The sequence below is a fragment of the Panthera tigris genome, chromosome D1 (assembly GCF_018350195.1).
Source record: "Panthera tigris isolate Pti1 chromosome D1, P.tigris_Pti1_mat1.1, whole genome shotgun sequence".
Taxonomy (NCBI): domain Eukaryota; kingdom Metazoa; phylum Chordata; class Mammalia; order Carnivora; family Felidae; genus Panthera; species Panthera tigris.
Genome location: NC_056669.1, coordinates 55,825,872 through 55,846,883, shown reverse-complemented (window position 1 = coordinate 55,846,883; position 21,012 = coordinate 55,825,872). Strand labels below are relative to the sequence as shown.

The following is a 21,012-nucleotide window of genomic DNA, read 5'->3' as shown; positions in this document are numbered from 1 at the left end:
ATTATATTGTATGTACCTCCAGTATTTACGTAATTATATATTTTTTCCCTATGAAACACAGACGATAACATGTTAAACACACTGTATAAACTTTTGTGGGTTTTTTTCTTTTTTTTTAATTAATAGTCTGTCTTGTAGATTGTTCCATATCAGTGCTCAAAGAGCTGCCACTTAATTTATTTTTTCTGGCCACTTAGTATTCCACTAGAGGATATATCATAATTTAGCAGGTTCCCTATTGATGGACATTTAACGTATTTCCAGTTTTTTGCTAGTAACAAACAATAGTGTATTACATACATTATAATGGATATCTCTAAGTATACATTTTTTCACAAGTGAAGAAGGAGAGTTGCTGGATCAGAGAATATGTGCATTTGTAATTTTGTAGATACTGCCAGATTGCCATCTTTAGAGGTTTTTGCCTGTTTTGCTCTTTTCAACCGAGTGCTTGTTTTGCTACTGCTTTGCTCCTGAATAGGTTATCAGACTTTCTGGTCTGTGTCAACTTGAGTGTAGTTTTAAGTTGCATTTCTCTTATGAGTGAGGTTGAGAATCTTTTCAGAAATGTTTCAGTGCTGTTTGTCCTTTTCTGTGAATTATCTGTTAATATTTTTTGCTATTTTTTTTTCTGTTGGGTTTTTGGATTTTTTTCTTATTGGTTTTTAGGAACTCTTTATGTTTTAGTGAAATTGGCTTGTTATGTGAATTAAAAATTTTTGCTTAGGTTGTTTTTTCCTTTGACTTTACATATGATAGTTTTGCCATGCATAATTAAAAAAATTTTTTTATGTTTATTTATTTTTGAGAGACAGAGACAGAGCACGAGCAGGGGAGGGGCAGAGAGAGAGGGAGACACAGAATCCAAAGCAGGCTCCAGGCTCTGAGCTGTCAGCACAGAGCCCACTCGAACCCACGAACCGTGAGATCATGACCTGAGCCGAAGTCGGATGCTTAACCGACTGAGCCACCCAACCTCCCCTGCCATGCATAATTTAAAAACATTTTATGTAGTAAAATTTACTGATTTTTTTAATGTTTATTTATTTTTGAGAGAGAGAGAGAGAGAGAGAGAGAGCGCATGTGAGTGGAGGAAGGGCAGAGAGAGGGGCACAGAGGACCTGAAGCAGGCTCTGTGCTGACATCAGAGAGCCCGACATGAGGCTTGAACTCATGAAACATGAGATCATGACCTGAGCCAAACTTGGACACTCAAGAGACTGAGCTCACCCAGGCACCGCCATATTTCCCTAAGGGCCTTTTGACTCCCTTATTTCCTTTGTCAATCTTGTCTTCATCCTCAACCATATCCATTGTCTAATTAGTCTCCCTGTTAAGCCCATTTTTGCTTTAGGTTCCTATGTGGTCTTATCCTTTCTTTCTATTCCTATCAGTATTATTTTAAACCTTTTTTATTTTGGAAATTTCAGTGACTATTGAAATACATACAGTGAAATGTGTGTTGTATATATCACTGTATATTGAAATGCGTATATGTATGAGGGGGTGAGTGATGAACTCCCGGGTACCCATTACCTGACTTCAAGAACTGTCACGTCCAGGCAGATCTTGTTTTATTATATGCCTGCCTAGTCTCTCTCTCACCCCAATTATATCGAAGCAAATTATGGGCACGCTATTATTTTAACACTTGGACCACTGACAGCTGTATTCTGTCTTCCAATTTTTATCTTCCAGGTAATTCTGTATCTTTCTTCTTTGGTCTTACATGTCTAGAATAACAGTTCTGTAATACATGCTCATTGACGGTGTACTGCTGGATAGTTTTACCTCAGATTGGGTTTTTTGTGTGCACAAACTCCAGTTCTTTAGTGGGTTTACATACTCCGAAATTAGGGAATGCCACGTTTGTCTCCCCACATTTCTTGGCACGGTCTGGGAGGGAAATACCAGCAAGATAAAATAGAAGGAAGAAGGGAACAAGAGAGGAAGGATGAGAGATACGTGCAGAGAACAGTGCTAGACCTGTCACTACAAAGGCTTGTTTCCCAGAGGGAAGCATGGAGGAAAAAGGGCAAGTTTAGACCTTCCAGAGAGATTGGGGATGGATCGGGTGGAGATTAAAAACCCAGAGCCAAAATGTATAAGCAATGGAGAAAGTTCAGAGATATATTTTGTCTTTTCCCGTGAAGAAGCCTGTATTATAATTTAGTAGTGCTTACCAAATGACTGAATTACATTCTAGAACTGAGTGAGAGCAGAGTGGAGTCAGAATAAAGGCTTTAATTCCAAGGTTGTGTGATGTGCGTCAGAGAGAGCTCTCAGGGATAGGAGCTATAATGTATTATATGAGAGATTAGAATTGGTGGGTTTTTTGTTCAAATCTGTAACATTGACTGTTGGTGCTATTTGCTTGTAGGCAGTAGCACCAAGCACTAGTTTTAAATAAAGCATTTTTGGGTTCTTTCAAAACTTTTCACAGGGAGTCTTTCAGGTGGGATCAAAAGATTAGAAAGAATAGGTGACTGAGAGTGCTATCATATAGAAGGAGCTTTTGTATTTTTTAAAAAGACTGATCTAATTTATCAAGCTTAAGTTCTGAATTCAGTAATTCAACATTTTTACCTTCTGTGGGAATGTGGAAAACTAATCTTCTCCCAGGTTTGCTTTTGTTGTCCCTCAAAAAAGTGCACCAAAATAGTGGTAACCTGAGTTTACTGGAAACAACCTGGGCCTTATTCCTCCATGGCATTTAGCCTCTTCCTAGGCCAAGAACAAATGCCTGACCTGAAAAAAGAAATGAATTGCGGATAGGAAAGGGGGCAGCTGTCCAGAACAAGTTTGACTACATTTCTAAACCAAATGCTCCTTAAAAAAATTGTCTCATAGTGTCTGTGATTATCAACATGAGAGGTTAGCAAACTGGCCAGTAGTCACTGGCTTTTGTAACTGAGGAGACTAAGAGAGGTTACCATGGTTAAGAGATTGTGAACAAACAAACAAAAACATGAAGAGAATCGATATGCTATGAAGAAGTTAAAATAATTTTTTCTCTGTCTCTTTATAGAATAAGCTGGCACCCCTTGATCTGTATCATTCAGGGTATATAGTAATATTTCTTCATGCAAACATTTAAAATTTCATGTTCTTTTGTGTTCCATATTAGCACTTCTTAAAAAATGGATACATAGTTTTCCATTGTATGAATGTACCACAATTTAAGAGTGATTATTAAATTTTTGCTTTTAGAGCCAATATCAGAATAAGCATGTTTGCATGCATTTTTTGACTTGTGGAATTGCTTAGTCAAATATTATATACAGTTTAAAATTTAGTAATTATGGCTAAATTGCCCTCCCTCTAAGTTGAACCAGTTTCTGTTTCCTCTAGCATAATTTTCCTTACTTCTATCAACTGTGACAAAGACTAAATAGGTTATTTAATCAGATCTCTTCATTTTCTATTGCTAGGTAAGAAGAAAAATTTAGTGGCATAAAGCAGCATCATCATTTATTTTGCTTGTAATTCAGCAGTTTGGTTTGGTCATGGTGGGAACAGCTTGACTCTACTTGATGTCATTTCTGGTGGCTCAAAGGCTGGGGGCTGACATGGTCACTTACAAGTCTGGCTATAGCTGGGATCTCACTCAAGGCTGTGGAGAAGAACTATGAAGTCCTTTTCACATAGCTGCTTGCTGTCCTTGCATTCGGGTGACTGGGTTCTAAGAAAGAAGATTCTAAGAGAACTAGATAATTTTATGATTTGGCCTTAGAAGTCATGCAGTCTAATTTCTACCATAGTCGCAGGCCTTCCCACGTGGAAGGGAGAGGGAACATAGGTCCCATTTTTTAATGGAGGGGTGGCAATATCACATTGTAACAGGGCATGTGGAATGTGATGTATTGGTACAACCATTGTTTGGAAACTGTTTGGAAACTAGTCTGCCATAAGGTGGAGTGATTGTTGTGCATATCTTAATTATGAGTGTGATTACACATCTCTTCATATGTTTATTGACCATTTCCATGTCTTTTTCTGTGGTCTGCCTTTTTATATCCTTGGCCCCCTTTTCTATTGGGCTATAGACTATTGATTCTATTATTGCTTTATAAAAGCTCTTGTAGACTAAGCAAATTAGACTCAAAATTTGTTTTGAAGATATCTCTTTAGAAGTCATAAAAGGTGTGTATGGGATGGTTATTTAGTTTGGTGATGGTTGGGACGCGTGGGGTGGCTATATTTAAGAACCATAGTACTTTTGTTTTTGAAGCAAGGGTTACAGACAGGGAAGGAAGGGTGAATGGGAGCCATGTCCTCCTCCTGTTGGCCATCAGCCTCCCTGAGTCACTCTACAGCAGTGATGAGGAACAAGATCAAAGACACATTAGTTCTCTTTGGTCATTATTATACCTCAGAAGTCAGAACATTTTAGATGCCTGCAAGGAATGGCGAAACTTGGGAGGAATATAGCACCCCAGTGACCTATTTCACTACCGAAAATTGCTTTGGATTTCTATTCATTCTGGGATGTGATTTGACTGTTTTTAAAGCTGTGCTGTTGCCCATGTTGAGGTTCAAAATTGTATCAACAAAAATGGATTGACCTGCCAGCAATGATTATTTTCTAAAACATGGGGATGGTTAACAAAATGAGACATTTCTTTGTAACTTGCCCCTAAATTAGAATGTTACTCTTTTTGTATGGAACCACAAAAGGCCCGGAATAGCCAAAGTAATTTTGAAGAAGAAGACCAAAGCAGGAGGCATCACAATCCCAGACTTTAGCCTCTACTACAAAGCTGTAATCATCAAGACAGCATGGTATTGGCACAAAAACAGACACATAGACCAATGGAATAGAAAAGAAACCCCAGAACTAGACCCACAAACGTATGGCCAACTCATCTTTGACGAAGCAGGAAAGAACATCCAATGGAAAAAAGACAGTCTCTTTAACAAATGGTGCTAGGAGAACTGGACAGCGACATGCAGAAGGTTGAAACTAGACCACTTTCTCACACCATTCACAAAAATAAACTCAAAATGGATAAAGGACCTGAATGTGAGACAGGAAACCATCAAAACCCTAGAGGAGAAAGCAGGAAAAGACCTCTCTGACCTCATTCGTAGCAATTTCTTACTTGACACATCCCCAAAGGCAAAGGAATTAAAAGCAAAAATGAACTACTGGGACCTCATGAAGATAAAAAGCTTCTGCACAGCAAAGAAAACAACCAACAAAACTAAAAGGCAACCAACGGAATGGGAAAAGATCTTTGCAAATGACATATCGGACAAAGGGCTAGTATCCAGAATCTATAAAGAGCTCACCAAACTCCACACCCGAAAAACAAATAATCCAGTGAAGAAATGGGCAGAAAACATGAATAGACACTTCTCTAAAGAAGATATCTGATGGCCAACAGGCACATGAAAAGATGCTCAATGTCGCTCCTCATCAGGGAAATACAAATCAAAACCACACTCAGATATTACCTCATGCCAGTCAGAGTGGCCAAAATGAACAAATCAGGAGACTATAGATGCTGGCGAGGATGTGGAGAAACGGGAACCCTCTTGCACTGTTGGTGGGAATGCAAATTGGTGCAGCCACTCTGGAAAACAGTGTGGACGTTCCTCAAAAAATTAAAAATAGACCTACCCTATGACCCAGCAGTAGCACTGCTAGGAATTTACCCAAGGGATACAGGAGTACTGATGCATAGGGGCACTTGTACCCCAATGTTTATAGCAGCACTCTCAACAATAGCCAAATTATGGAAAGAGCCTAAATGTCCATCAGCTGATGAATGGATAAAGAAATTGTGGTTTATATACACAATGGAGTACTACGTGGCAATGAGAAAGAATGAAATGTGGCCCTTTGTAGCAACGTGGATGGAACTGGAGAGTGTTATGCTAAGTGAAATAAGCCATACAGAGAAAGACAGATACCATATGTTTTCACTCTTATGTGGATCCTGAGAAACTTAACAGAAACCCATGGGGGAGGGGAAGGAAAAATAAAAAGAGGTTAGAGTGGGAGAGAGCTAAAGCATAAGAGACTCTTAAAAACTGAGAACAAACTGAGGGTTGATGGCAGGGTGGGAGGGAGGGGAGGGTGGGTGATGGGTATTGAGGAGGGCACCTTTTGGGATGAGTACTGGGTGTTGTATGGAAACCAATTTGACAATAAATTTCATATATTGAAAAAAAAAGAATGTTACTCTTTATCTATTAATCTGTTATGGGGTAAATTCTAAGTAAAAAATCACAGTATAAATCTCCCTAGTTGTAATCTTTGACCGTTTTATAGGGTCTTGGCTCGTGGTTGTCATTGTAGTTCTCATTTTAGGTATGGTTTGATCCAGAGACTTCAATTGTCAGCAGGACCTGAATGTCATGTGTCTTATTTTGCTCTCTTCCTTGTTGGTTTCATTCTTCAGTTTCACTGTGATGCAAAGACAGCTGCCAGCATCTCTAACCCTATATTCTTCCAGATTCAGGGCCAGTGTGGGGGGGAACCTCTCAAAAATTTAATATAATTTCTGAGTCTTTCAGTCGTCCTAATTAAGTCATATGTCATGGTCAGGGGGATGAAATGTGCTGATTGGCATGATCTGAGTCATCATGTGAATATCCTTGGAGTTGGAAGAGAGTTAATTCTACAGGAAGGATATAGATTGATAGTAGGGGAGAGGGGTTCTGTAAAGGAAAATCTGCACTTTTATTTGGCCTTGTTTTAATCAAATAGGTGCTGAGCATGACAAAACAAGCAAAAAATACACACACAAAAAGCTTTTCTTTAGACTACTGTTAGGTTTTGAAGCAGTTTTCTAACAGCGTTAGTAGTATTAACAAGAGAAACAACCATTATAGGTTCTTTAGAGGCACCAGTTACAGTCAGGACTAATGAGTAATTCTTATTCTTTTTTTTACTATAAAGCAAACATTTCAAATCTACAATACCTGCCACTTAGGAATTTATATCTGAAAGATTTGTTAAAATGTTAAGGGATTTGGGGCAACACTGGTCTTTTCCTCACCACCAGCATCTCGGATAGTAGAGTTGTGCTCCAGTTACATCTATCAATCCTCGAAATCAAAGCTGAATAGATTTTAATTTTATATGTTAGTGAATGTTTTCAATGTCTATACAGGATGTTTTATAGATCAAGTTTCAAGGATTTTAAGCCATGTTAATTCCAGTTTAAAGATTAAAATCTGTTCAGCTTTAGTTTTAGAAGTGGATGTTTTTAGAGCACAACTTTGTTGCCAACCTACCGCTGAAGAATGATATGCAAAGTGTTTTATAACCATGAAGGCATAGAACATTTGACAAAGTTTAAGGAGATTGCTGATAAAGAAAACTGCATAGGATGTTACCATAAAGAATAATTCAAAAGTCTGTGTAAATTTTAATTACTCAGAATATTTATATTTTCCTGAGATGCTTGACATAATTTAGATCATAAGACGGATTTGATTTTTAACTGTCTTTAGGTGGGCCATTTGAAGAGAAAGTCTGATGTTTAATTCTATTTAGCCAAGCTCAAAAGGAGTGTATTTATGCTTATTGGTGCCACCAGGCCATGAACTACCACTAGGCTGTAAAGTCTAGAGCAATTGAATGTAGGTGAGTCTTGAGGATTTGCTGTAGTAGAATCATTGCTAAGGCTTTACCCCACTTTCAGTTCTTAGTTCTGTATTTTCTCGCTGTCTGGTGGGTGGGTGTTAGGATCTAAGGTTTCCAGGCCACTGAGGACTATTGCAAGGCCTGTGCCATACCAAGACATTCTTCACTGGGTTAATTCACTGGGGAATTATGAATTCAATCAAAGAACACTGTGTGCCTGCTATTTGCTAGGTAGTCATCTAGATGCCGGAGATACAACTATAAATAAAATAGTCTTTTCCTCTTAGAATTTATATTATTGTTGGGGAAGATAGACAAATATCTGGAACTAACCCTATTTCTACGTTTTGCAAGTATAGCTCTTACGGGGGAACTGAAGGCAAGAAAGGATCCTTTAAGTCACTCTGATTTTTTCAATACTTTAATACAATATTGGATCATAGGGTAATAGTTTGGGTGAAGGTAGATGATATATTCTAAAACTTGTGGTAATTTTTGGTATTGCTATTACACTTTGGACTAAGTTTAGTTGAGTTTAAACTTTTTCTTATTTATTGCTTGAGTATGTAAGACATATGGTACAGAAGTCAAAACTATGTAAACAAGTATCAGGGAAGTCTTGCTTTTATCTGTATTCCCTTCAGCTTGCTCTCACCCCCATAGGTAATCATTTTTATGAGTTTCTGGCTTAACCTTCCAGTGTTTCATTTAAACTGCATGAAGTCTTAGGGGGAGGAGAGGAAGACAGAAGGGGGGTGGGGACTAAAGGGAGGAGGTGAATGGTGGGAATGGAGAAGAGCTCCACTTACATAGTGCTTGTGAATGTTGTCTTACTGGTGGTCTTTTTGTCCTACTTACCCACCTCCTAACTCTGAAAAAGGCAATAGCTTAAAAAAAAAAAAACCACTTTATTTTGGACTAACTTTAAATTTATAGAAAAGTTGCAAAAATAATACAGAGAATTGCCTTCATTCAGTTTCCCCTAATGTTAACATTAGGGGAATAATAAGCAGCTTTATGATAAAATTGGAATGAATGTCATTAAAGAGGAAGCCAAGACAAAGGGCATAAGAGGGTTCATGTGTACATTTACTGCCTTTTCACCAAGATGACATCAATATTTTACTCATAAATGGTTAATTTCCTTTGTCTGTTCTAGCTACTGGGAGCATCTTGTAGTTTAATCATGGTGTAATAAGAATACTTACCTACTGCTTTTGAAATAAATAAAATAAGGGAAAAGGTAAAAAGTTGTACAACCCAAAGTCAGTGCTTTATAGTTGGTTAATTTGTGGAAGAGTTTTTGTTGTTGTTGTTGTTGTTGTAAATCTTCTTATAAAATGCTGCGATGTAGTCAGTTCTGTTTTATCTGTGTGAGTGGAGGGAAGCTTGAAAACAATACTGATACCTTGGATGAATGTTTGTAGACTCCATTACTGATTTTAGAATCTAGAGCTTGGAGTCAGAAGGCGTCTTGAAGCTGGTTTTGCCAACTTCCTAGATAGTGGAAAGATCTCTTCACCAATATCTATGTATCCACTGTAGATTCAGTCTCTGTCCAAGCCTTGCACATTGCTTTGTAAAGCAGTCTGTTCCGTTATTATTATTTTGTCATACAATTATTCTCTTGAGTTGAAGGATAGATCATTGCTTGCTCTGTCCCTTATAGCAATAGGGGAGTGTAAAGACCAAGTTGTATTAGTTATAATTATAAATACACACACACACACACACACACACACGTGTGTGTGTGTGTGTGTGTGTATACATGTATGTATGTATATATATATACACACATATATAGGAGATAGTGTATGGTATATACCTATGTATATAGGTATAACCCCTTTGCTTTCCTCTGCCTTCTTTCTTCCTTCTTTTGAGATATCCTGCTCATTTATTATTTACTGTTTTATATTTGGTTTTGTAGGAATGTTGGGATAAAGAGATGAATCACAATAATGAGTAAAACCTAACCTCATGGGGTTGTTATGAGGGTTAAATAAGATCATATGTATGGGGGCGCCTGGGTGGCTCAGTTGGTTAAGCGTCCGACTTCGGCTCAGGTCACGATCTCATGGTTCGTGAGTTTGAGCCCCGCGTCGGGCTCTGGGCTGATGGCTCAGAGCCTGGAGCCTGCTTCCGATTCTGTGTCTCCCTCTCTCCCTGCCCCTCCCCATTCATGCTCTGTCTCTCTCTGTCTCAAAAATAAATAAAAACGTTAAAAAAATTTAAAAAAAAATAAAGATCATATGTATGAAGTGTTTAGCACAGTGCATGGCACATGGTAAGCATTTAATAAGTGCTGATAGTGTAGTGATGGTAATTGTCTCTGTCATCAAGTCTTTTCCTCCTAGATTAATAGGGAAGATAACTAACCAATGACTTTTAAGACTAGATTGAATGATATAAGTGCTCTAGGAGAGAAGAAGCCAAGTTCTTATTTATTCAAATAAAGGAGCAACTAATTTCAGTTAGAGACTCAGGAAGGAGGAATCTTTTCTCCTAAACTTTGAAGTAGAAATGGGATCTCCGTTAAGAAAATGGATTTTAGATCGACGGGGCTAGAATTAACAAAAGCCTGGAGCTAGGAACGTGCATTATCTTTTTCATGGGATCTTAAGCATTCATGTGTGACTGAGGGGTTGGCTATGTGGAAGATCTAGTCTAAAATAAGGATAGGATGTGGAGAGGTCAGATTGTATAGGGCTTTGAAAGCAATATGGAAAGTTTGTACTTCATTCTGGAGACTTTGGGTAATATTTTCAGGTCTTCGAACAGAAGATCAAGATTGCAATCTTACAGCAAAATAGATGTGGTTATTGTATATAGGTAATTAGTGGTTCCTGTTAATTTAAAATCTTGAGTGAGAGGGCTAATAAAAAATATATAGGAGGAGATAGTTGCTGTAATCCAGGGTATGAAATGGAAACCACTGGCAGATTGTAGAAAAATGAGTCTTTTAGAGTAAGCCCTAGGAACTTTTCATAAATATATTTGGGGCTTTTCATACTTAGAGGATTAAACCAATTTATTAGACAATAACCTTCCCTATTAAAGAATCTTAATCGCTAGATTGGGAGAAAAGATTAGGTTGGTATGTGCATGGAAAGAAAGAACTGCAGTTTTCTGGCTGGCTGCACATGTAATTGAAGATGGTCTTACCTTAGTAGATTGGGCTGTCTTTCAGCCTGAAGGGAGAGCTGTAAGCATTTTTTTAAAACTGAGCACTTGGGGCGCCTGGGTAGCTCAGTCGGTTAAGTGTCTGACAGCTCAGGTCACATGATCTCACGGTTTGTGAGTTTGAGCCCTGCATCGGGCTCTCTGCTGACAGCTCAGAGCCTGGTGCCTGCTTCAGATTCTGTGTCTCCCCCTTTCTCTGCCCCTCCTTTGCTCATGCTCTGTGTCTCTCTGTCTCTCAATAATAAATAAATATTAAAAAAAAGTTAAAAAATAAAACTGAGCACTTGATTTCTGTTTTTAAGTCTGAAAATAATTATCTGAGAGGGAACTAGCCTTTGGGGATGAATCTGATGGGCACAGACTTGAGCATTGTTCTGTTTTTGGCACGCTATTACTTGGCTGTCTGTTAACTTCCAGTTTTGTTGATTTCTACCGTTGCTTATGGAGCATTTGCCTTTTCAACACTTGGGGCTCCAAATGATTTGTGCATCTTAGTTGGAGAAGTTGTTGGGAAGGAGGCCTGATCAGGAAAGAGATTGGGTGGCTGTTGGTCAGGTGAGGATTTAATTTCAGCTCACAACAGTTGGGTTATTGGCTGGCTGGAGTGACCAGTGAGTTGTGTTTTGGCTAAGCATCTTTTCCTGGTCGTACAGCTGATCTGGCATCTAGACTGAACAAGCAGCTGGGGTATATGTATGTAAAAACTGCTTGTCTGTTGGTATGAGACGGACTTGCATGTCTCCGGTATCCTTCCGAAGGGAAGAAAACAAATTACTACTTGGTTTATGTTCCAGGAAATACTAATGCTCTTTACAGGTGAATAGCACTTATATAACATTTATGCTTTTTGAAAATATCTTATATCTGTTGCCATTTCATGTTCACAACAACCCCATAAAGGAGGTGGGGCAGGTATAATTCCTATTTGACAGAGTGGATACTAAATCATAAATAAGAGACTGGGTTAAGGTTGCTGGGTTAACAAATAAATGGGATAGCTTAACTGTATTTCATTTTTGGATTGTAACTTTCAGAAAGTTTTATGAGGAAAAAACTGAACATGTCCCTCTCTTTTGTTGTTAATTTTTAGCGGCGTCTTAGACACCTTCGGAACATTGCTGCCCGGAATATTGTTGATAGAAACGGCCATCAGCTCCTTGACACCTACTTCACACTTCACTTGTGTAATACCGAAAAGATATACAAAGGTAAGAGAATCTGTGGACTTGCCCACAGATTGTTACATCTCATTTTTATTCTTTTGTAATACAAGTGAGTGACAGTGCCCTCGCTTTGCTGTTATTGCTTATTGGGAAGCAAAATTGTCATACTGTCTGAAAATATTTAATGAGCAGTAGTTACATATATCATATATAAAAGAAACAGGGCTTTTGGGTAGTTCTTAAATTGATAAATTTATCATTTATTTATGCATGTTAGCTATTAATGTTTTTATTCTAGCTGGTATCATTAAAATATACTATATGAGTCTAGCATACAGTACTAATTTTGTTTTCTTTAAAATATAATTGTTGAAATATTATGGTAAAATTAGGACCAGTTTATGTCTTCTCATATCGGTAATTCCTTGTGTATATATGGCGTCATTTTTAGAAGAATGCCATGGTTTCCTTGAATTCATTTGTACCTATTGTACTGTGGACTGCTCCATAAGTGACAATTCTGAGAGTAGACCAAATATTTGATTCAAAATCACAAGCACCTTTTGAATACGTATTGGATGAAAGGTACTTGGATATAATCCATTGACCTATGTTGGATGGTAGAAGAGAACAAGCACGGTGTATGACAGGAATATTGGATTAGGATTGCAAATACATGCATAGTAGGTCTAGCTCAGCCATTTACTAGCTGTGTGACATTGGACAAAGATCATGTCTTTTTGAACCGCACTTTTCCCATTTGTAAAGTGGAGATGATGCCTTATGAAATTGGCAAGACAGATATTTGTGAGGAACAACTGAGATAAGGTGATAACACTTGGTAAGATGTGATTGAAGGTCTATTTATATTAACAAAAAGTAGCGTTAATTAGAGGTACTAAAGGCTTATTTGAATTTTGTCCTCTGGCAAAGAAAGATGAAAAATTCAAACAATGTCTTATCTTTTTGGTTTTAATTACTTTTAAAAACCATTATTAAAACAGTAGTCATTTAACACCTTTTTTTATTTTTTTGTTTTTTAATTTCAATACCAGTATATGCTCATTAGGAGATTCAGTCAGGAATTACATAGGGTAGCACAACGCAAATAGCGTTAAAATAATTTTTAAGGGTGAGAAAATAGCATTGTGTAACGTAAACCACCACAATGTAACTAGCATTAAAACAGTTTTTAAGGGTGAGAAAAAAGACTCTAAATTCTGCCGTTGTCATATAATTTTATTTCATTCTTACTTTTCATTGTAAATATTGCATTTCTAAAAAACAGTTATATTAATCTGAATGATTAATGCTAGCTACTATAACAAATACCACAAATCTCAGTGGCATAACATAATACATTTCTTACACTAAGTCCAATGCAGGTGTTCTTTATCAGGCATGGTATTGGTAGTTGTCCTCTAAGTGGTGACTCAGGTATCCAGGCTTCTTCTATTTTGGAATGCTGCTATCATCAATACATGACTTGGGGCATGGCAAGAGAGGAGGATCATTTGAGGGAGATTTTTATAACAGAAATGTTCCCCATAAATTCCATCATATTCCATTGGCCATAAATCAGTAGTGTAGTCCTTTTTAGATGAAGAAAGGACTGGGATATGTTGTCTTCCTATGTGTCCAGAAGGAAGAGGGAACCGTTTGGTTATTATTTGTCCTAGGGGTATAAGCATTTTTTCAGACCTTAATACATTTGGTCTCCTGCTCACTAACTGGTTTTATCATTAGCAATATATGACAATGTCAGAGCGTTTAAAATTTTTGATATGTTTCTATATAATTAGTCCTTGATTATCTTCATAAAATTTATATGTTCTTGGTCCAGTGTTCTCTTTGATAAGAGTAATTCACATAGTACTTAGCACATTTTAGGTATTTGGTGATTTGTAATGTTAACAATTGTAGTAGTTTTTTTTTTTTTTTTTAAACGTTTATTATTGAGAGACAGAGAGACACAGAGCATGAGCAGGGGAGGGGCCGAGAGATGGAGAGACACAGAATCCGAAGCAGGCTCCAGGCTCTGAGCTGTCAGCACAGAGACCGATGCGGGGCTCGAACCCACAAACTGCGAGATCATGACCTGAGCTGAAGTTGGATGCTTAACCGACTGAGCCACCCAGGCACCCCACCCCCCCCCCCCCTTTTTTTTTTTTTTAAACAATTGTAGTAGTTTCTAAGAAGAGAGTAGTCATGGGTCTGGTTGATGACCATCTTGCAAAAAAGTTGTCTAAGAGATGCCATGGAAACAAAATTACTTTTTTTTTTCCTTCTAGCTCAGATTACACCTTGAGTTTAGAAGTTAAAAGTTCCCTCAATGAAATGCTCATTCTCATAGTTAGGGAATAGCTGGTATAGACCACAGGGGGGTCTCTGTTAGTGGTGGAGTCTGTCACTAATTGGCAAGTCCCTTGGCTAGGACATTTAGTTCCTCTTGTGAGCTTTGCTTAATTTATCCCTAAAATAAGTGAACTGATAATTCTGAGAGTTAATGCCTACTCCAAAATGTCATAGTTAAATGAAGTCTATCTATGGTCCTCTTTTGGGTGCATAAGTCGGACTTTATAACTTTTAACTACCATAGGAGGAACTGGGAAGCTCTTTCCTTAGGAAGCCTAGTTAATCCACCTTACCTCATTGGACCTCTGATGACAAGCCCAGATATTCATTTCATGATCATTATGTGGCCCTCAGTGTAGGATGCCATGATAGAGGGCCATTTGGTTCTTCTCACAAAACCACTTGTACCACCTGTTTAGTGGCATCATTTCTTAGTTTTAAAAGAAAGGTTTTTTTGTTTTTTTTTTTACGGGGGAGAATATTTGAAATACTGATTTCTAAGTTATTCTTTTATTTTGGCTGAATTCACAGCAGATCCTAAGAAGTTATGTGTGAGATTTTTTGACTTTTGGCATCTTTTAGTGCTCTTGGGAGATTGCCTACTTTTTAGGTAGTTCAAATCATCACATCCCCAAAGAACAAAGCCTTGTGTTAATGGATGAAGAGCTAGGTTCTAATTGTGATTCCCTCTTAAACTTGGAATTTTTATAAAATCAATTTTGTTCTTTAGACATAGTTCTTTTTTCACCCACAAAATGTTGAGTGCCTGTCCTCTCCTGGAATGCCAGCCAGCTATTTTGAATACATCAGAAGATTAACTCTATATAATCCAGAAGATTTTAGGTTAGTTTTGTTCACTGCACTTGGAACAAGGCTTGGCACATAGTAAACCCTCGTATATTTTTTTCATTTAATTGTTTGAATAGCTAATGCAGTCATGGTTCAAAATATATATAAAGGCTTAAACTCTTTCTTTCACCTGTCCCATTCCCTAGTTTCTTACCCCAGCCTAAAAACTACTGTTCTACATTTCTTGTTTCTCTTTTCTGAGATTCTTTATGCAAATACAACTAAAAATAGTACGAAACTACATATATTTCTGTGCTTTCCATTTTTCACCTAAAATGTCTTAGACATTTTTCCATATTGGTTCACAGAGAGCTTCCGTAATTTTTTTTTCTGAATATTTTTGCATTGAATAGATGTACCAGAATTTATTTAACTGGCCTCTGTTGGTGGGCATTTAGGTGGTTCTTGTCATATGCACAGTACTGCTTTGACTAACTTCATAAGTACATTATTTTGTATGAGTGCTAGTTTAGCTATGGGGTAAATTTCCAAGAAGTGGAAGTACAAAGAATGCGTACTTATAGTTTTGGTAGATATTGCAAAATTGTCTTTGTTTACATTCCCACTTGGTATGTATGAGTGGCTTTTCCCTTACAGGCTCACCAATAGACTGTGCAATCAAACTTTTGAATTTCTGCCGATCTGATAGGTGAAAAATAATTTTATAGTAAACTTTAAGTTTGTATTCCTCCTTTATGAGTGAGGTTGAGGTACTAAAAAAAGCATTTGTTGAATGAATGGAATGCTGCATAACAGCCAAAACATGCCATTGAAACCATGCTCTACATTCTCTAATTGCTTTGTTTTTGTTTTTGTTTTTGTTTTTTTAGGTCTTACTTAGCATGGATAGAGAAGCATTTGTATCTAATCGTCCCTTTCATGTAGAAATAGGTCTTGGATGACTTGAAAATTTACTTGTCGAATAGTTTTGCTTAAATTGAGTTAATAAAAATTAATAGAACTGTGTTAATAAAAATTATAGTTTATAAAGTATTTTTGATTCGCTATTTCATTTGAGCCTCACAGTAACCTTGTTATCGTCCATGTGTCATTGTCCTTTGAAAGGTGAAGGAACCATGTGGCCCAAAAGGTTAATTGACTTGTCCAGGATAAAGCTGATAGGTAGATTGGGGATTGGAACTATATTTTGGCTCTGAATTCTCCTCCATTCACTATTATGTTTTGCATCATGCTGCTAATTTTATTGAAACTATTTTAGGTGTAACAGAATGGTGAACAGTGTAGGCCCATGTTAGACATTGCCCTGTACTCCATGATTTTGTATATGGCTTTTTTGTTGACCTCTCTCCATTTAAATTAGCAAGCCTGTTTTGAAGGTCTAATGGAGAAAGCCTATTGTTTAGTTTCTTTTATACATATATTTCATCAGCAAAGTTTTGGAAGAAATAGTGATACTCCTCTTAGAGCTAAAGATATTTATTTTGGGAACTGTTTAATTTAGACACTTTGCAGATTAAATTGAGGAATTCTCTCTAAAGAAAAGAGGAATATCTTTTTTTCCCATTGATTTTAAAGTAGTACATGCTTGCAATAAATTCAAACAATACAAAAATAAATTAAGTATAACATGAAAGTACTTTGTAATAAAAAAAATTTTTAAGCCCTTTTAGTTTTTCCCCCTAAAAATAAACATGCTACACATAAAGTAGAATACACCCACCCACCCACACACACACACACACACCTACACACATAAACTTTTATAGTTAATTTATGGTTGGAGTAATTGATTAATCATATGGGAAAAATGAAAAGAATGATACTTAGGGTTGTCTAATGTTGGGATTTTCACAAGTAAGGTTGTAAATTGGTACAGTACTTTTAGAGAACAACATGGTAATATCTATTAAACACAAACTATTTTTCCTTTAATCTTGCATTTTACTTCTAATTGTTTATCTTATAGATTCAAGGGTCTAGAATATATATCTCTAAATGATTGTTTATTTATAACTTACTTGAAATATCTAAAAATTACCAGTAACCTGAATGTTCATCAGTAGAGGGGTCCTTTTAACAACAATTAGAATAATCCCTTTTCTTTTTCTTTCTTTAAATGTTCATTTATTTTTGAGAGAGAGAGAGAGAGAGAGCGAGCAGGGGAGGGACAGAGAGAGAGGGAAACAACAGAATCTGAAGTTTCAGGCTCTGAGCTGTCAGCATAGAGCCCGACATGGGGCTTGAACTCATGAACTGCGAGATCATGACCGGAGCCAAAGTCAGACGCTTGACTGACTGAGCACCCAGGCACCCCAGAATTATTCCTTTTCTTATTTTAAATAATTTTTCAAAATAGAAAAATAGAAACCGCCAAGTAGAAAAAGTTAGCAGCCTAATTCTATCACCTAAGATAAACATTACTAACATAATTATAAAAATTTGGATCCTGTTGTAAATTTTATTTTGGAACTTTTTCCCCTACTTAATACATTGTGACTATCTCTCCACGGAGTAAAATAATCATCCTTATCTTTTTAATTTTTTTTAAGAAAGACAAACCTACAGTAATATAAGCAGTATATCAAGAAGTGCTTTAACCAGAGCTTGCCCGTTGGAGTTTTATGTGTGCATAGGCCTGCTATCCATTTATTGCCTGACTAGTCCTAAGCTTCAGTCATGGACTTCTTTGGCATGTTTCACTATATTTGAGTTTCATCTATAATGTTGCATACTTTATATGTTTAAGTTCCTTATTTTTAAACTTATGTCTAAGTAAAATTGTTCATTTAATTACGAAATATTTATTGAGTGTCTGCTCTGTGCCAGGAATGGTTTTACGTGCTGAGGAGACAGCAGTTGTACAAAACAATTGCTCCTGTCCTTTCAGAGCTTACAGTTAGGGGTTGATGAATATATGAAACATAAATTCAAATACGTAAGAAAAAAGTAAGTGTGTCCGTGTATCACCTAAAATCATCTCAAGTACCAGTGGTATGTGCATCACGCCTGGGAAATTTCTCTAATAGCAACACAAGGATACCAGGGTCCTTGTAAGCTCTTGAGAGACAGAGCATCACAATGGTGACTTCAGCAGGGTCAGAAGAGGCGATGTTTGTGTGAATATCTGAGACATTTCTCTCTTGATTGTGCCTTCAGGTTTTGTTAACATGTACGATACGCACGAAGGTTTGTAGAATCATGGAATTTCAAAGCTTGCAAGAGGACCTTTGCTTATTAGTCTAATTCTCTAAGTTGTCTAATGAGAAATGGGCCCAAGGAGATTAAAGAGACAGAATGTTAATGACAGGTAGAAGTAGAAGTTAGGTTACCTGGTTGCTAGATCATTGTCTGTTCCACAGTACTATGATGGATGATCATATTAGAGATGTTTGAGAAAAACAGAGAGGATGGAATCAGTTTTTGCAGAGTGGCCATAAGGTAGGAGAGAAGAAAGTCTAAAATTTTAAGGGCTCAAATTTGTATCTGGGGTAAAATTTACTAAATTAAATCTTAACAAGCTTTGATTTTTCTTTATTAATGTTTTTTCCTTTAAAATCTTTTAATTTATGTTTATTTTTTTGCAGAAAAATAAATTATTTTTGTAGAAAATATAGGGAAATTATATCCCTTGAAAATATTATAAATGTTTTACTGGAACAAATGTTAAAAATTTGCAGGATTAAGAGTTAATGAGCTTATTTTCTTTCATATCACTTATTGTTTTTTTTCTTCTTTTCCAGAATTTTATAGAAGTGAAGTGATTAAGAATTCCTTGGTAAGTTTGATTTCTGACAGGTACACTGACTAAGCCTACAACTCCTGTTTCAGAAAATGCTGAGGCAGAAGTTCAAATTCAGTTCTGGTATTATGATACTTCTACAGTTAAATCTTCGCTTACTTATTGCTTAAATTTTCATTGATTTATTTTGCTGTATCTTTTGTGCTTAGAAAATGCCTGGCACATGGTAGGTGCTTGATGAATGTTTGCTGAAGGAACTGATATTTTCTCTGTTAAAACTTCAAATTTTTTTTTTTTAACTCAAATTCTATAATTCTGTCAGTTCTATTTACTATAGAGGGTTTTTTTTTTTTTTTTTTTGACTATTTGTGTTAACCAAACATAATAAATGATGTCTTTGTTTAGATATAGTTCTTACAAATTTCATGTTAGGGCCATTGTATAGGATCCTTCCACTTGTTTTTTAGTGATGTCATTGCTAAGTTAGAAAGTTGGAAGCGTCCTACTTTTGATAATGTATACTTGAGATATTTGTATGAATGGCTCCGTTTTTTGGGCCATGTTGATAAAAAAAAAAGAGCTTTATGGTAATTATCATATCCTTTTAATGGTCCAAGACCATACCTGATTTGGCCCGTGTTCACTTTTCCCTCCTTATCTCTTAATACTTTTCCTTACTTACTATGTTCCAGACATACCTCATTTGTTCAGTGCTTTATACATGCTAAGCTTGTCTTATTTCTTATGTCCCCAGCTCTTTATTTCGCTGAAGAAGTCTTTGAGGTCTCAGTGATAGAACTTTGGTTGGCTTTCTATGACTCTTCCATTGAAAGTGGTTCCCTTTCTCCTAGTCACTCTTTTTACATCACCTGTTTTATTTTCTTTAGAGCATTTATCACTCTTGGAAATTCTTATTCACTCATTTGTTTGTGTTGATTATCTATGTCCCACCTACTAGAGAACACAACCATGAGAGCAAGGACCTTGCCCAGAGTCTAGAATATTATAGATGTTCAGCAAATACTTGTCAGATGAATAAATAGATATCAGTGATGTGTTGTGTTTACAGAATCCTTTTACGTATGTATTCCATTTTGGTTCTTAGAACATTCGGTAAGGTGGATGGGGTAGGTCTTAAGAAAATGACATCCAGAGAGGCCCAACAAGTTTTGCAGTCACATGCAGGACCAGATCCCAAGTACAGACCTCTGTCTTTAGGTCTCTGCTACTCTTTCCTCTTTATTAAGCTGCCTTCTAAATGTTTCTAAAATAGCATAATAAATTTGGCTTCTAGGTCAGTTTCCTAGAGCCCACCTCGGAGGAGCTCCAAATCCCCAGTATCGCTCTTATTCTACATATATTCAATGACATATGAACTCATGCCTGACGTATAGTAGCTAATGAGTCAATACCAGTTTCTCTTCCTCTCTTGGCTCAGGTGAAAATAAAAGTGTCCTACAGAGCAGAGAGAGCTAGGGAAGAGTGGGTGGTTTAAGGGGCAGATAGAATAGAATTTCACCTTGATTTATTCTACCCCCACCCCCTTTGATAATCAAAACTCTTGTTGGGAATGATTTTACAATGTCCCATTGCTTTTTCTCTGGATTTGTGTCATAATGGACCCTGTGCTAATAGTGCTCCTTTAGTGTATTGTTCTTCATAATTGGTTTTGTATTTACTTGCTGTCATTTGACTTTCAAGTTCTTATTTCTAAACATCATCTCTTTGAATGTAAACTCTTCGCCTCTTTTTGGCTCCTAGCTTCCATTGCTTCTGAATTGCCCGTGAGGCTGTGAGATCTTCATCCCTGGTGTACTTAGATTGAATACATGTTTTATAAAAATATTGTAGAATGGATTTCAGACAAGGGAGAGGTTTGGACAAAAGACTTCCAAAGTCCTTTCAACTTACGGTTTGTACTGCAGTTGTTTCACGCGTATACCACTTACAGCATTTGCTTACATTGTAATTGTTCATGAATGTTTCATCTCCCAAAGCAGATGAAAGCTTTGGAAGGTCAAGAGACTGCTTGACTATCTTTATGTCCCTCTAGCTCCCAGTGTACTTCTTGGGAGTTGTTTGATAAATGTTGATTTGTTGATGTTTCCTTTTAAGGATATGCTTTGAGATTATGGTATTTCTGGCAAGGGTTGTTCTTTCTTTAA

At 36.8% G+C, this 21,012-nt stretch overlaps 1 protein-coding gene across 2 annotated transcripts in view; it reads left to right on the top strand.

Annotated features, from left to right (window-relative positions):
• UVRAG (UV radiation resistance associated) overlaps positions 1-21,012 on the top strand; it is a 296,834-nt gene that overhangs the window by 21,566 nt on the left and 254,256 nt on the right. For both annotated transcript variants that reach the window (XM_042957394.1, XM_042957396.1), the window contains exons 2-3: positions 11,871-11,988; positions 18,849-18,883. In XM_042957394.1, coding sequence (XP_042813328.1) covers positions 11,871-11,988; positions 18,849-18,883 — 153 coding nt within the window. The remainder of the gene's footprint in view (positions 1-11,870; positions 11,989-18,848; positions 18,884-21,012) is intronic.